Source organism: Phoenix dactylifera, chromosome 8 (genome assembly GCF_051530095.1).
Source record: "Phoenix dactylifera cultivar Ajwa chromosome 8, Ajwa_hap1_PhDact_Kaust_v1.1, whole genome shotgun sequence".
Taxonomy (NCBI): domain Eukaryota; kingdom Viridiplantae; phylum Streptophyta; class Magnoliopsida; order Arecales; family Arecaceae; genus Phoenix; species Phoenix dactylifera.
Genome location: NC_143197.1, coordinates 598,382 through 612,426, shown reverse-complemented (window position 1 = coordinate 612,426; position 14,045 = coordinate 598,382). Strand labels below are relative to the sequence as shown.

At 40.9% G+C, this 14,045-nt stretch overlaps 1 protein-coding gene across 1 annotated transcript; it reads left to right on the top strand.

Annotated features, from left to right (window-relative positions):
- The first annotated feature begins 745 nt into the window (after window positions 1–745).
- PTAC16 (plastid transcriptionally active 16) lies at window positions 746–9,243 on the top strand. The gene is made up of 9 exons (XM_026807924.4): window positions 746–885; window positions 1,009–1,071; window positions 1,241–1,311; window positions 1,442–1,556; window positions 4,462–5,728; window positions 5,862–6,326; window positions 6,416–6,484; window positions 7,488–7,546; window positions 8,602–9,243. Exons 5-9 carry the CDS (start codon window positions 5,276–5,278, stop codon window positions 9,113–9,115), a joined length of 1,560 nt encoding a protein of 519 aa, XP_026663725.3. The 5' UTR covers window positions 746–885; window positions 1,009–1,071; window positions 1,241–1,311; window positions 1,442–1,556; window positions 4,462–5,275; the 3' UTR covers window positions 9,116–9,243.
- Window positions 9,244–14,045: the final 4,802 nt, after the last annotated feature.

The window sequence follows — 14,045 nt, the reverse complement described above, 5'->3', positions numbered from 1 at the left end:
ACTTCTATGATAGACAGCGTTTGGCTAAGAAACATGTGAGAGATGCATCTTCAGAGGAAAGGGTATCCAATGAGCACACAGTGAAGAGCATCTATGGTGATGGTTATGCAGTTAAAGCTGCAAAACAATCACGTTCAAAAAGTGATGAGTATAGGGAATCACGTTATGAAACAGAATCTGATAAAAAGTTCAAGAAAAAGGTGGACCAGAGCAACCAGTTCGATACCCATGATTCTGATTCTGAAGAAATTGGTGCCCATAGATACCAGGAGATGGAAAAGCGAAGGCGCAAAAGGTCTGATAAGCATAAAAGAGATTTGGACGACAGTTCTGAGTCTGATTTTCAGATAGATGACAAGAAGGAGGCCAAGAGAAGAAGGAAAGATGAGAAAAGGCTACGCAAGGAGGAGAGGCGTCGCAGGCGTGAAGAGAGGCATCGCAGAAAGTTAGAACGTCGTGCAGGCAAGCATAAAGTGAAGTCTGTGGATACTGTTACTCCCCCTTCAGATTTGGAGAAAATTTATAATGATGCTGATGGATCAAATGATGATGGTGCCATAGGAAAGCATCCTCATCTAGGTGACATAGAAGAAACAGAGTCGGAGCAGAAGAAGCTTGAGATCGAGCTGCGAGAAAAGGCCCTAGAATCTCTCAGAGCAAAGAAGGCTATCAGTCATTAAATTAGAATATCTGACTTTTGCTTTTTACCATGCATTCATATGTTCTGTAGAATGAGATATTCACCATAAGGTGTGAGCATATCCTTTCATATAGCAGACTGTTTGATGGAACCTGTGTTTATTCTGGCAGCTGAAGTGGATAAATGAGGATTCCTGAGCTGTATTTTGTGGCATCCTAGTTCAGACTTAGCTGCTAGATTTTCTGGTAATGTTTGCCCTAACTTTGTTTGGATGATTTTATTGTCTTGTAGGAGTTCTAATTACTTGGAAAAAGAGCCGACTGTTTGTTTGTTTGTAGCTAATATCCAGTAATTGGTACTCTTCCTAGGATTTCATATGGTGATCATTGTAGTGCAAGTTTAGTACATTTCCAGTTGAAAACTCTTACAAGGTATCACAGGAACCATCATTTATGTAATTTTTTTTTCAAGTTAAGACTTAGAATGTTGACATTGATGAAGGAAACAACATTAGCAGATATTAAATCTCCAAGATTTAAGTTGCTGGCTATTTCCTGTAGTTGAGGTTGAAACTAAAACAGTTTTGTGATTGACTGATAGATGAGAATATTTTCAAGTAAGACTTGGTAGAGCTGGCAATGTGCAGAACAACCTTTAGAACCTCAAATCAGGTGAAAGTCGCACATGCTTTATAGTTTTCCACAGAAAGATTTAGCAATTATGATAAAAGCTATGCTTAATGTAATTAATGTGATTAGTTACATTGTTTTTTTTTTGGTTTAACCTCTGGATGATTGGCAGCTGGACTCGTTTTGTGGACTTCGTAAATATGCATCGGGGTGCTATAAGCTTCCATCACATCATAGCTTCATAGTCATGCCAAGCTGATAATTCCCTTTATGGAAGTCGTTCCAGTGTATGTACATGTGCTGTAAGAATATATGTTATGTTTTATATGTTTCAAAATTGATACCGTTGCAACTTGACAGCTAGTACATGTAAAATCTTGCTCTACATCCAGTTATTGCAAGTAAGATTTTGGGGAAAGAAACTTACTTGAGCATAATTATTATGCATTTCATCGTATTAATTCTTGATATGATTTATCTTTCTATTATAGTCATGCTAAGATAGTGATTCTGAGCTGTTGACTTGAAATTACTGCCTAATGTTGGGAAAGTAATTATAGAGCTCTTGTTGGCCCATCAATTATATTATATACAGTTTCATGACCAAACACACTGTGTCTATTTATGGTGGCACTTTTCCTTTTCTTGCGAATGCAGTGACCTATATGAATGTGTATACCTATAATCTTAGGTTCAATACGGAGAAATTGTTTGAATGGCTGAATTTTTAATCATCTTTATCATGCATAGAAACTGCATGTTCGAAGCCAATATTGTTGAGCTATTTTTCTGACAAGGCCATTTACTTCGTAATTAATCTTCTTGTTTTGATTTTTGAAAAACAAATGATTCTTACTGGTTTCTGCAGTTTGAGTAACTATTGCAATTGCACAATTATAGCTCAACATGTGGCGAAGTTCTAAATTTGATTAATTCTTGTACTATTTTCCTTCTGATTATGCTGCATACTTTATTTTCTACTGTCAGCATGTTGTATTGAATTTTTGTGATATTTATATGCTCATAAGTCTTGTCTGCTTTGGTTTTCCCATGTATCCTGCAAATCAAGTAGTTAATTGTATATTGGAGTCTTCTGTTCATCTTGGAAAAGAGAAAGCCTGGCCAGCACTCAGCATGAATCCCCAAGTTGTAGGATGTTGGCATGGTGGACTTGGTAACGCATGGTGTCTATATATTGCTAAATTATTAAAATATATAAAATGCTTAGAATAGCTCCTGAAAATAGTAAGCTTGTTACTAGGGGAAGATGGCAAATTGTTCCTCTTTTATTGACACATCTGAAAGCTTGATTGTTATCATGGTGGCAGCTTGTCAGAATCATTGAAATACTCCAATTTATCCTGAGCATTTTTTATAACTTTCTTATTCCATCTAGGGTCATTAAAAAGAAGAAAAACACGATACTGGATTTTACCAAAATTCATGGTTTGAGCCACAATTTCATGAACTGATCTTAGCCAACACTGCTTTCCCTTTCCACTTATAGGAGCTACCAATATGTTTCAGTTATGTTCGTCATCCACGTTGTCAGCATCATGTGATGTTCGTGGCGTAACAGTGTGTTGTGACGTTGTCTGCAACAAGTGGATGTTCTGGGCACTAATAGTCATTAGCTGACCCCAAGATTTAGATTACTATGTTGTTAACCTAATTACTTCCACTCATCACGTGCATATTTGCCCATTGATGTTGAATTTGCTCGCCTATATTTATGTTTTTTCACTATTCTCCTCTTGGCATATGGAGTTGCCGGATCAGCTTCATATGCTTCATGCACGCAAAAATCAGCTTAATGCCATCATGCAGATTCCTAGGTGTGAAACACCTTTGCAATTTTAATCAGTATCAGATGAGTGATGGAAAATATAGAGTGTAACAAAGTTATTTATTTTAATTTCGATTTTTTATTCATTGAAAGTTATTCACTTGACAGAACTTTGTTCTTCCAGTGAGAATATTTGTGCACAGACATTTGAAATATATTGCAAATCATTACAGCGAATACTTGGAAGATACCATAGACTCAAAACTAATTATTTTTTTTAGTGTTACTATATCATATATGAGATTATTGTTTAAACAAAAGTTGGAAAAAGCTAAAATTAATTTACGTGATTAATAAATGATTTAAGCAAATAAGGTATCAAAAATTGAACTTATAAATAGTTTTAACCATGTTTATTTAATCCTCTTTTTCCATGCTGGGTTCTCTCAATCATTGGTTTATTCAGTTCCAGCTCTGGATTTGCTGATCATCCGTTTGTATGTTAGTTTTGGCTACCATCAAGTGATTGAAACAATGAAAAGAGACTTCGATCTAACATTCCTTCAACAAAACAACCACCAAGTCTGAACTTTGCATTGTCAATTTCATTGCTTGATGCTTAATTTAGTGTTGGTCCATATTAGATCAGGTTGGATTTGACTTGTAAATGGGGAATGGGACAATAGATGCGAATATTGCTTGTTCTTAATTTGCTGGAAACAGAATAAGAGAGTTGCACTAAATTAAATGGGCTCAGGATGGACTAGTACACAGTGATGCACTCCAAGAGAATGCCCTCTTGTATTATTGCCTTCTCATAGTTTTCCTATTGCTGTTGTTAGATACGGCAGAATATGTAGCTGAACAACTGACTTTTTATGCCTACATTATAGTAGACCGATACACCACTTTATAGGGTGACGGACTCCTAGACAAGGATCTTATGCATTATTGCCTTTTCATGGTTTTCCTATTGCTGCTGGTAGATACGGTAGAATGTATGGCTGAACTTCTGTAACTTGAATTATGTCTACATTGTAGCATTGCATCTTTATTGTGGTATGCAATTTTTCATCTTTTGTTCGGTCTTTTGTCCTAGTTCGTGGATTTTTTTTTTTTATGTTTGTGTGAATTGTCATGATTGGGTTATACAAAGTGTGAACTTGTGTGCGGCAATTGTCATGATGTGCTTCCTCGTAAGCGTATATATTTGTCTCAGCACGCTAAACATTTTGATAGATCCAAAATGCTGTATATAGAATACAAGTTGTTTGAAAAAAAGTTGTGAGAATCATATTTCCTGACCATTAACAACCTAATATGATGAATTTTCATTATTCTGTATCCATATACTGGATAATCTTGGTAGATGATGACTGATAGACTGATTTTATGGTTGGATATAGGTGGATCGTGCTTTTGGGATAGATGGTACCGTTGCGCGGTGGTTGTAGCAGTTCAATCTGGTGCTAGAGTTGCCGTCCTGCTAGATTTTGCGTTGGGTTTATGATAACTAATGGAGAATTACTTTGCAAAAGAAAAACTGGAAAAGTATGAGTGGAAACATGCGAATTAAGTGGAAAGACTCATTTGGTGTGGATGATTAAATAGATAATCTAAATACGATATATGTTTAATTGTTTGTAGCAGTATTGTAGTAACTGGTTGCCGTGTCCTGGCCGCTCCACCGCCACAGATTGACCTCTCTCCGCTATTCAGTCCACCGCATTCTCTGTCCTCTTTTCCTGTAAGCCAAAACCTTCAAAAGATTGGCGCCGGCAATAACAAACGAACCGCAATTCTGGGCCAAAAGCGCTGTCTTGATTGTTACGCGGATGGAATGGTGCTAAGACATCATCATTCGAACGTTCATTAATCAACCTGATTGTTCTTTCAAACTTTTTGCAGGCACATATGCTCTGCATTCCCCTTCTGGGTTGGATCTTCTATTCTCTCGGGGTCACGGGGTCTCTTACCCATGAAATCTAGCCAAGGGCTGACCCCCATGGTGGGGCTGGGGGACTGCTCAATTGTCTGGTGTCAAAAATCCTGTTGCAGATAGATTGTTGGCACGCGGCATCATTTTATAGGACTACTATCTTCCATCCCATCCAAATATGCGGATGTCAGCAACTCAACCTTCCCCAAGGCTCGGCCCAGCTCGCCTCACCTGTGTGGCGGGAGGAGGCTGTTGCATACACTACGCTCTCCCTCTCCTTCATGGCTCCGGCCCTGACCTCCAGCTCCTTCACCTCCAGCTCCTTCCGCCTATCCTCTGGTCTCGGTGCCAAAACCGAATCCAAGGTGGCTCCGAAGGCAGCGTCCGTTATATATGCTAGGCAGAACCTGTTTGGGTTCGGAAAGCGGAAGAAGGGCGCATCCGAAGACGAGACCCAGGCCGAGCAGGGATCTGCAAAGCCCAACCGTTTCTTCATCGATTTCGGCAAGCTTGGAGACGCCAAGTCCGTCATCCCGGTGGTGAGCTCTCCATCCACGTCTCTCTTTCTCAGCCCGAGGCGAAAGGATCCGCGAACGGTGTTCGTTGCGGGTGCCACGGGACAAGCGGGCGTCCGCATCGTCCAGACTCTCCTCCGTCAAGGCTTCGCCGTCCGGGCCGGCGTCCCCGACCTCCCCTCCGCCCAAGACCTCGCCCGCATCGCTGCTACCTACAAGGTGAGCCCATCTGATAACGACACCTTCCCGGATTTCTTGGATTGGAGCGAGGGTCGATAATATGTGGTGTCCACGCGCGTGAGAATGATGTAGAAGAAATTGGTATCACTAGAACCGCCCGATGTCTTGGCAGGTCATCGCGCCGGAGGAGTCGAAGCGGCTCAACGCGGTGGAGTCGACGTTCGAGGAGCCGGAGCCCATCGCCAAGGCCATCGGCCCCGCCACCAAGGTGGTGGTGACCATCGGCCCCGCCGAGAAGGGGCCCTCCGCGGAGGTCACCACCAACGACGCCCTCCAGGTCGTCCGCGCCGCCCAGGTGGCCGGTGTGGGCCACGTGGCCGTGGTCTACGACTCGGCGACCGGGATATCAGGGCCGTCCACCTACGACGTCCTGGACGGGATCACGTCCTTCTTCTCCAACCTCTTCGCTCGGTCCCAGCAGCTGACGCTGGGAGAGTTCCTCTCCAAGGTGGCGGAGACGGACGTGAGCTACACCCTCATCAAGACCTGCCTGACCGAGGACTACGCCGCGGAGAGCTCCCATGCCTTGGTCGTCTCCAAGGAAGGGACCAGCGCGGGAGCACCGACCAATTCCAGGGTGCCGACCCGATCCCGACCTAGTATGATCGATTGCTTCACGTAGTTGCGTTCTTCCTCACAGTCACTGGTGGTCTGTGCGTGTTTCAGGTGGCGAGATCGCAGATTGCTACCCTCGTCGCCGACGTTTTCTCCAATACTTCGATCGCAGAGAATAAGGTATGCAGCTCTGCGACACATTTATCATTACAGAATCGGGATGGCGTACGGCTGCTCTGCTATATATCTAGGCCATCTATTTTTAATTACCCGGAATTTACTTCTGGCTACGCTTTCCTAAAATGGCATTTATCAGATTCTGGTCCATCGGGTGGCTTAACACTTCAAACTAGCTGCATTTTTTGTTTCTGAAGAAAAGATCGTTTGGTGCTCAACTTTTACCATCACATTCCTCTTCAATTTTTAGGCAAGCTGGTGTCTTCTTACAAATATGGGAGATAAGGATTAAAACGGACGATGGGTCTCATCGGAGTCATAACCTTGTTTGGTTCTGTTGCCTTGCTTCTCAGTCCTGTCATTTCTTCTCACTCCTGCAAAGGTTATTGTTGATCGTTATGGAGCCTTGGCTACCCCCCTTAACTCTGTACCCAGTTTTCTCCTTCAATCGCCGTTGAGAGTGGATCTCCTTTGAATACCGACTTCATGCTTTTTCTGCATGTATACATATAATATGCATAATCTTTTCTCATTTGGAGGAAAATAAAAGAGAGAGATGCTGGCTGATTTTGTCATAAAATACCTGATGGTAGGCTTACAGACTAAATTTTTGTTAAATGGAGGATAATTCTGTACCAATCATGTACAAGACTGGAAAGCATCATGATACTCAACCCATTTATAATTAAACTACCTAATGCAACTAAATACTGACTGACTTACTCCCGAAAACTTATTTCCTTTAACATTCAGTGATCTTGTGTAAATCATTCGAAAGAACACATATATCTGCTGTTTCTATTCTGCTAAACCAACAAGCTACATTACCAAGGACATGATGTTTTAGAGCAACTTTGAGAATGCACAGTTCTTAGTACCGATGCTATCTTGGGTACCTAAGATGGCCAGCAATCCACCTGAAAGCAAGTTAGTAGCTGACTGCCCTTTAAAGAAGTGCTACTCAAACTCATGCAGGAGATTTGAGCTTTTCTGTTGTTACTTTCAGGTTGTTGAAGTCTCTACCAACCCATCTTCAACCTCAAAGCCAATAGTTGATCTTTTCAGGTGATTGGCTACTTCTCTCGCATTTTTCTTTTTTTCTTTTTTTAATAAGCCTTAGTATTGGTTAGGAATTTATGCAAACCTGTGCTCCTTGCACCGCCAAATCATAGTCACCCAGAAAATCATAATAATTCGAATGTCTCCAAACACCAAGAAAATCTACATCTTGAAAGAACTTCTCATTTGAACTGTCAGGTTTCTACTGACAGTGGCACGAGCAATCTTATACAACTTGGTCACGACTCCTATTCTAAATTTATTAATTTTATCAATAATTATTTTTATAATTATTTATTAAAAATCAATATCCATGTATAAAATTTTAAATATAATAGAAATTATTACTTCAAACTACATAAATACAAGCATCAAATGATTTGAAACTCTTATTGGATCTTTTAACTAGATCTTGTAAACAAGTTGTTGGTGAGCATCGAGCTTGGCTGTATCATGAACAAGCCGAGCTTGAGCTAGGCCTAACTTGGTTCATCTTCGAGCTTGTTTTCCACCCATAATTACAAGAGATAAAGCTCCCATGAAGGACACAAAGATACAAATAATGAGACAAATTGAAGATAACCAAGGTAGGACTACTGCATAAAGAATAGCCTTCAGGGAATAAAATCTCATGCTTTCTTCAGTGTGATGCTTTACTCTTTAATTCTCTGCCAGATCAGTATATCTGCCTTACGGAATTTGAATTCATAGATTTCAACCTTAGGGATGGTTGCTTATAATCGATGTTAAAGGTAAGGATCGAACCTATGCCTCTCTGTTTAGGAAACAGATGCCCTGTCCAGGAGCTACAGGCACGTGATAAAATGCTTTTACAGTTAGTGTTATCTATTAATCGTATGCAACATAGTTTCTCAATGGCACAGTATGGTAAACAATTCTAATTTTAAAAAATATGAAGTTTCGCTTCTCCTCTTATATTTATGAAATGGCTAATATCGGATCATTGTGTTCGTTTCCTCCCATTGACTAGTCTTGAACATAAAGCTTTATATATGTAGCTTCAAGCATTTTTAAGCCAAGCCAACTTTCCCTGTTTTCAGCGCCATTCCTGAAGATGGAAGAAGAAAAGCGTATGCAGAAGCTCTGGCAAAGGCGAAGGCAGAGGAGGAAGCCATAATAGCCTCAGAGAAAGCTCGTGAAGCAGCAGAGGCTGCTAAGAAGGTTGAAGAAGAGATGAAGAAATTGTCAGAGAAAGAAGCTCAGGCTGCTAGCGTCGCCGAAAAAGCTCGAGAGAGAGCAGAGGCAGCAGGGACTTCACTGGACGAACTCTTGAGTAGGGCGAAGGGATTTGGTGCAGACTTCTCGTGGGGGAAACTGAGTTCGCAAGTAGCGACTGCAGTTTCTCAGAAGACTGAGGACAAACCAAAAACACAAATTGCCACCATCAGAGGCCAGGCCAAGGCTCGAAATCTGCCCCCACAGAAGGCAGTCATAAAGCAACCAGCACAGAAACCAAAACCTAAGCAGCCAGATGGCCCCGAAAAAAAACCAGAGGTGAGGAACGTGTTTGGTGGCCTTTTTAAGCAAGAAACAATTTACATGGATGATGACTGAGTCTCGCAGAGTTTTTGTTCAGAATTGCATGGCATGCGTCTTTTGAAACTATTGAGGGACTTGTTGAAAGCCTATTAACATCCTTTTCTTTTCCTTTTTTTTCTTGAATTGAAGATCTTCCTCGAAAACTGTGTAAAATGAATTATTTCTTGCCCACCAGCTTTCTCGACCAACTTTAACACTTAAAAAAAATTTAAAATGTGTTAATGAATATTTAAAGCATGCATTATAGATCTTATAATTTTCATTCATGTCTTAGCACGTCAGGTTGGGCAAAGTGTTTTTCCTGGATGGCACATTTCATGTAGTATAGTATCGTTAATTAGCCAAGAGCGTGCGTGCTGCGACACTTGGATCTTGGGCTCGTCGCCCATGGTTTACTCTAGTTACTTTGGGCCAAGCATGGGCCTGCCCCAAGTGAGGATCGGTGCACGCGCGAGTCGAAGAGTTTTGGTCCGCAGGGACACGTCCGTCACGGTCATCCCGGGCTTGGCTCGCGCACGAGACAGTAGCCGTTGGCTTTGAACTGGGGAGGAGCAGGCCAGTCAAGTTGGGCTCTGGGCCGGGCTATCAGTGGTCATGTGTGCGAAGTGAGTCTAGTTTATTGGCGGCCGGGCCCAAGAAAGTTCTTCATGGCGCCACCCCCGGGGGGATCGGTAGGTAGGATGATAAACGGGGCCTCTTTGTGGTGATCGGTAGGATGGTATATAGGGCCCTATTTGTCACTCTACTGCATTAATCCTCGACTTGTATGAATAGAATGGTGCTAGGAAGCAGCACTCAAGCGTCGGAGAAACAGACTGTGAGGGTGACGTCTAGGGGAACACCTCCCAATTCCCAAACAGGAGGACGGTTGCAGCCACTAGACTATCAAACAGTGTTAATATCCAAATCCTACCGGATGATGGTAGAGGCCAGGGACGAGAATGTTGATTGGTCTGCCACGGTGGAAGATGGAGCAACCATCTACCGTAGAGATCAACCGATATGCATACAAAAAGAAGATTAGCTCTAGTCGGATCCTCCAACGCTTAGGAGTCCCATCGAAGTTGGACTTTTTAGAGTCCGAATTGTACTACCTTTCAACGTTTCTTAGAAATTGGCTTCCTGTCAGGCTATATGTCGGCCCATAATAAGTAGGATAGATTTAGGCGACATGGACAAGTGGTCCGGTTTATTTCACAACGATTGCAAATAGCGCTGCAAAGAAAAAACAAGGCGTTTCTTTCGTCCTTTCCAGGCGCTTGGAAAATAAAGAAATTGTCGATATATTTAAGGCGGATACGTCGCTTGAACCTGCTTGGATCACAGTTAGACAGATAGAAGCGGGGCGGAGAGCAATGACACGATATGCGTGTCGTGGTGGAAAAATATAGGTATGTATATTTCCCGCATCCTCAGGGGAGACCGAGATACACGGTCATCTTCAATGATCAAAGAGTCATCCACGAACAGCATGAAATTTCTCCAGAAGCATCTCAGGCAATCAGCCAAGCACCGTGACTCTTTGATCATTGCCCATCTTTCAGCGCCAGTTGGAAAAGGTCCACATCTTTGTCCATCGCACTGATGGAGAAGCAACCCATCGGAAGTCGATGGCCAGAGTAACTCATTACCTAATTAGCTCTATTTTCCTTATCCTCTATTCCATCCCTAGCCAACTCGGGTCAAAAACCCTACCATCCCCCGAGGTCAAGTTGCAGCCGCTCTTTCAAACTGCGCTGCAAAGTCATTATCGCCCACTTGAAAAAACGACAATTTTCCCTTGAAATCGTGCACGCTGGGGGAACAAACCATTGAATAAGTTAGGCAGGACTGGCCCATGGGGAAGAAGAAAGAAAGCTTGATAGCTTGACATCCGCCAGGTCGCTACACGCACGTGGGATAGCATGGGATTGGGCCTAGCGACACAGTTCCTCCCTTGGATGGACCATCGAGCCTATCCAGCATCCACCAAACTTCATGTTTTGATTCCTCACGAGGGAAGTTTCCTTCATTGATAAAATACGAACCATTCAAATCGAAGAGCTGGCACGGAACCTCTCGATCTATGCTTTTGAATAGACACTTGTCGACAAGTATACTATAAACAGATGGTATCGGCTCTCTATTTGTTTGCCAGTGAAAGAAAGCAAGTACATACGTAATGATTGTTTCTGGATTTTTAAAAGAAGAGGAATCGTTGATGAGCTCATGCTTTTATTTTTTTATTTTCATAATCTTATCTGAAACAAGAAGGTAAAAATTAAGGAACACGGGCTAATTTTAAACTGCACATACTTCTATTTCTATTTTTTTTTGGTTTGGAGATGAAAGGATCCACACCCACGAATAGCCAAAGGTAAATATTTAACTGCTACTTTGTCTTATCGCAGAAAGGTGCTTCAAAACTAAAGTTCTATGTAGACCAAAGCGGTCGGGATGAGTTTTGACTTTCTGTAAATGGTTGCTTATTGTCAATATGATCTCTTTGATTAAAATTCAAAAGATAAATGCAGCAATTAGAATTGCTTGTAGATGATGTACGAATCGGTCTCTTAATTAAGATTGAAGAAGACGAGGGCTCAATAATTGTTCTATTCTGGTTAATTGCTAATATGATCCTCGACCTCAAGCTTATGAATTCAATATATGTCATGTAAATTGTTGCCCCGCAAACTAGGCAACGGCCTATGTTTTACTAAATTAAATTATGAGAGGCTAATCAAAGATAATTTTTAGAGCCAGTAAATCGCATGAAAGAATGGTTCTTGATGCTTGGAAAGAAGGTTTGTTACACATTTCATTGTTCACATGCTGAAGAAAGGTGACTGCTTCAAACATACTCATCTGAGCTGAAGCGACGTTTGGACAAGAAATGTGAGGAAATATGATATGCTGAATTGAGATTTCTGATTAAACCAAAAACACATCTATCTATAAAACAAATGCACATGTTCCTGATGCCAAACAATAATAAAGGTGGTCACATATTTCTGAAACATTTCCAATGCAAGACCATTAAGATCAAATAAGTCCGTTGGAAGTTGAAAAAACTGCTTCAGCTAGATAATATGCTAACTTAAACAAGCGAGAGATTTCGAAGGCATCAGTCGACTGATGAACTCTCAAGGCAAGCTAATTGTTAACTACATGTAGTTTAACATAACTGGAGCAAAATGGTTTACATAATTGATACATAGAGATGCAGTGATGAAGATCGTATACAAGTCAGAGGATATATACCAAGTTCTATATGACTGTGGTCGACATATATATAGGATTTCACTGAGCTACAGCAATATTTTTCTGGATGGGCATCAAGAAAGTATTTTCAACATATCAAAGTATTACAAACCCAAGGATGACTTCACAACCAGGAGAGCTTGATGCAATAACCAAAATCTCTGGTTGATACTGTGTCTATCAGATTATGAGTGAATTGGGTTTGGTAAGTCCATTAGACTGGTTTGAATCATGCACAGATTTACTTAAATTGACAATGAATGAATTTGATGTCAGAATGAGTTTGTGCAAACATAGGTTCTGCTAGCGAGCTACACTCAAGGCAAGAACAACTCCAAGTCATGTCACAGATTTAATTAATTGACACTGAATGAATTTATTGTCAAAATGTGTTTGTACAAACATGAGTTCTGCTAACGAGCTACACTCAAGGCAAGAACAACTTCGAGTCATTTTAGGAGTTAGGGGTTACTCTAGTAGGGCCAAAATAAATCCAATAAGAGTAACAATAGAGATAATTAATGTGGATTTGGAAGCCTAATCATCATGGCTCAATAGCCTTTGCAAAATACAAAATGTATACCATCAAGGTGGAGTCAAATAGATATGGTTGCAGATCAATGTTCCAGGTACCAGGTATATGTTAATCACTTGCAGCCATTTAAATGAATGGTCTGCTGTCAAACATGGCACTACCATGTGGATAATTGACATTTAAACAAAGCTCATGAGATCCATGGGCAACTCAATCCATGATTAAAAACAGAAGGAAGATAAACACAAGGGCGACCATCTGCCAGTGACAAGAGAACTCGCTCTTGGTTACCTGTAACCATATAAGGAATATAATTTATTCATCATTTTTCTAAGTTTTAATCTCATGAATATTATGTGTACCTTTCTAGGTCCCAAACTAAAGAACTGTCAAACAAGAATCAGGTTATTCTTTTTTCTCTCTTTTTTTCATTTTTTCTGTAAAAAGGACACTAGACAAGTACACATGAACATGAACAAAAAAAGGCAAAAGGCTATTCTATCCAAAGACTTTTCTGGATATATTTGAAGGTAATAAGCTGATTTCTCAAACAATCAGAGTGATATTTGAGAATGACTAAATTCATTTAGTGCATAAAGGCAATAGTCATTAAGCCTGCAACGAACAAAAGTTAATATACGACAAATGAACGATGCAAAGAATTAGACCGTCTCAAAAGGCAAAAAATCCTCATGACTATAAAAGCACAAGTCAAAAATTAACCAACATTAATGGTAAGATTTTAAGAATATTGTTGATGTTCTAACAAATTAACGTATAACTTAAAGAAGAGTAAGCAAATATTGGTGACACAAAGCAAGATGAAAGAACATGAAGTTCGTGTCTTCAGTGAAAAATCACCCAATTCATCAAGTCTTCAAGTCATAAGTTCCTTGCAAGTTAAGCACACACAACAGTCGTCTAAAACTATGAATGTGATCACCAAGGTCCGAAAACTAAGTAGGCAACCCGGAAGTAGTAACTCGCCGTGTATAAACAAGGCTAAGGACAGTGGCCCGAAAGCTCAAAACTCGGCAAATAAGCCTAGTCAAGAAGCAAGAACAATCTCACCTTGCCCATGATATGGTCAAGGATGCAAATGAATGGATCAGTGTTAAGTCTCTGTCGATGGCCCTTGTGGACCCTATGTCCCTCATCCCCATGTTTCCT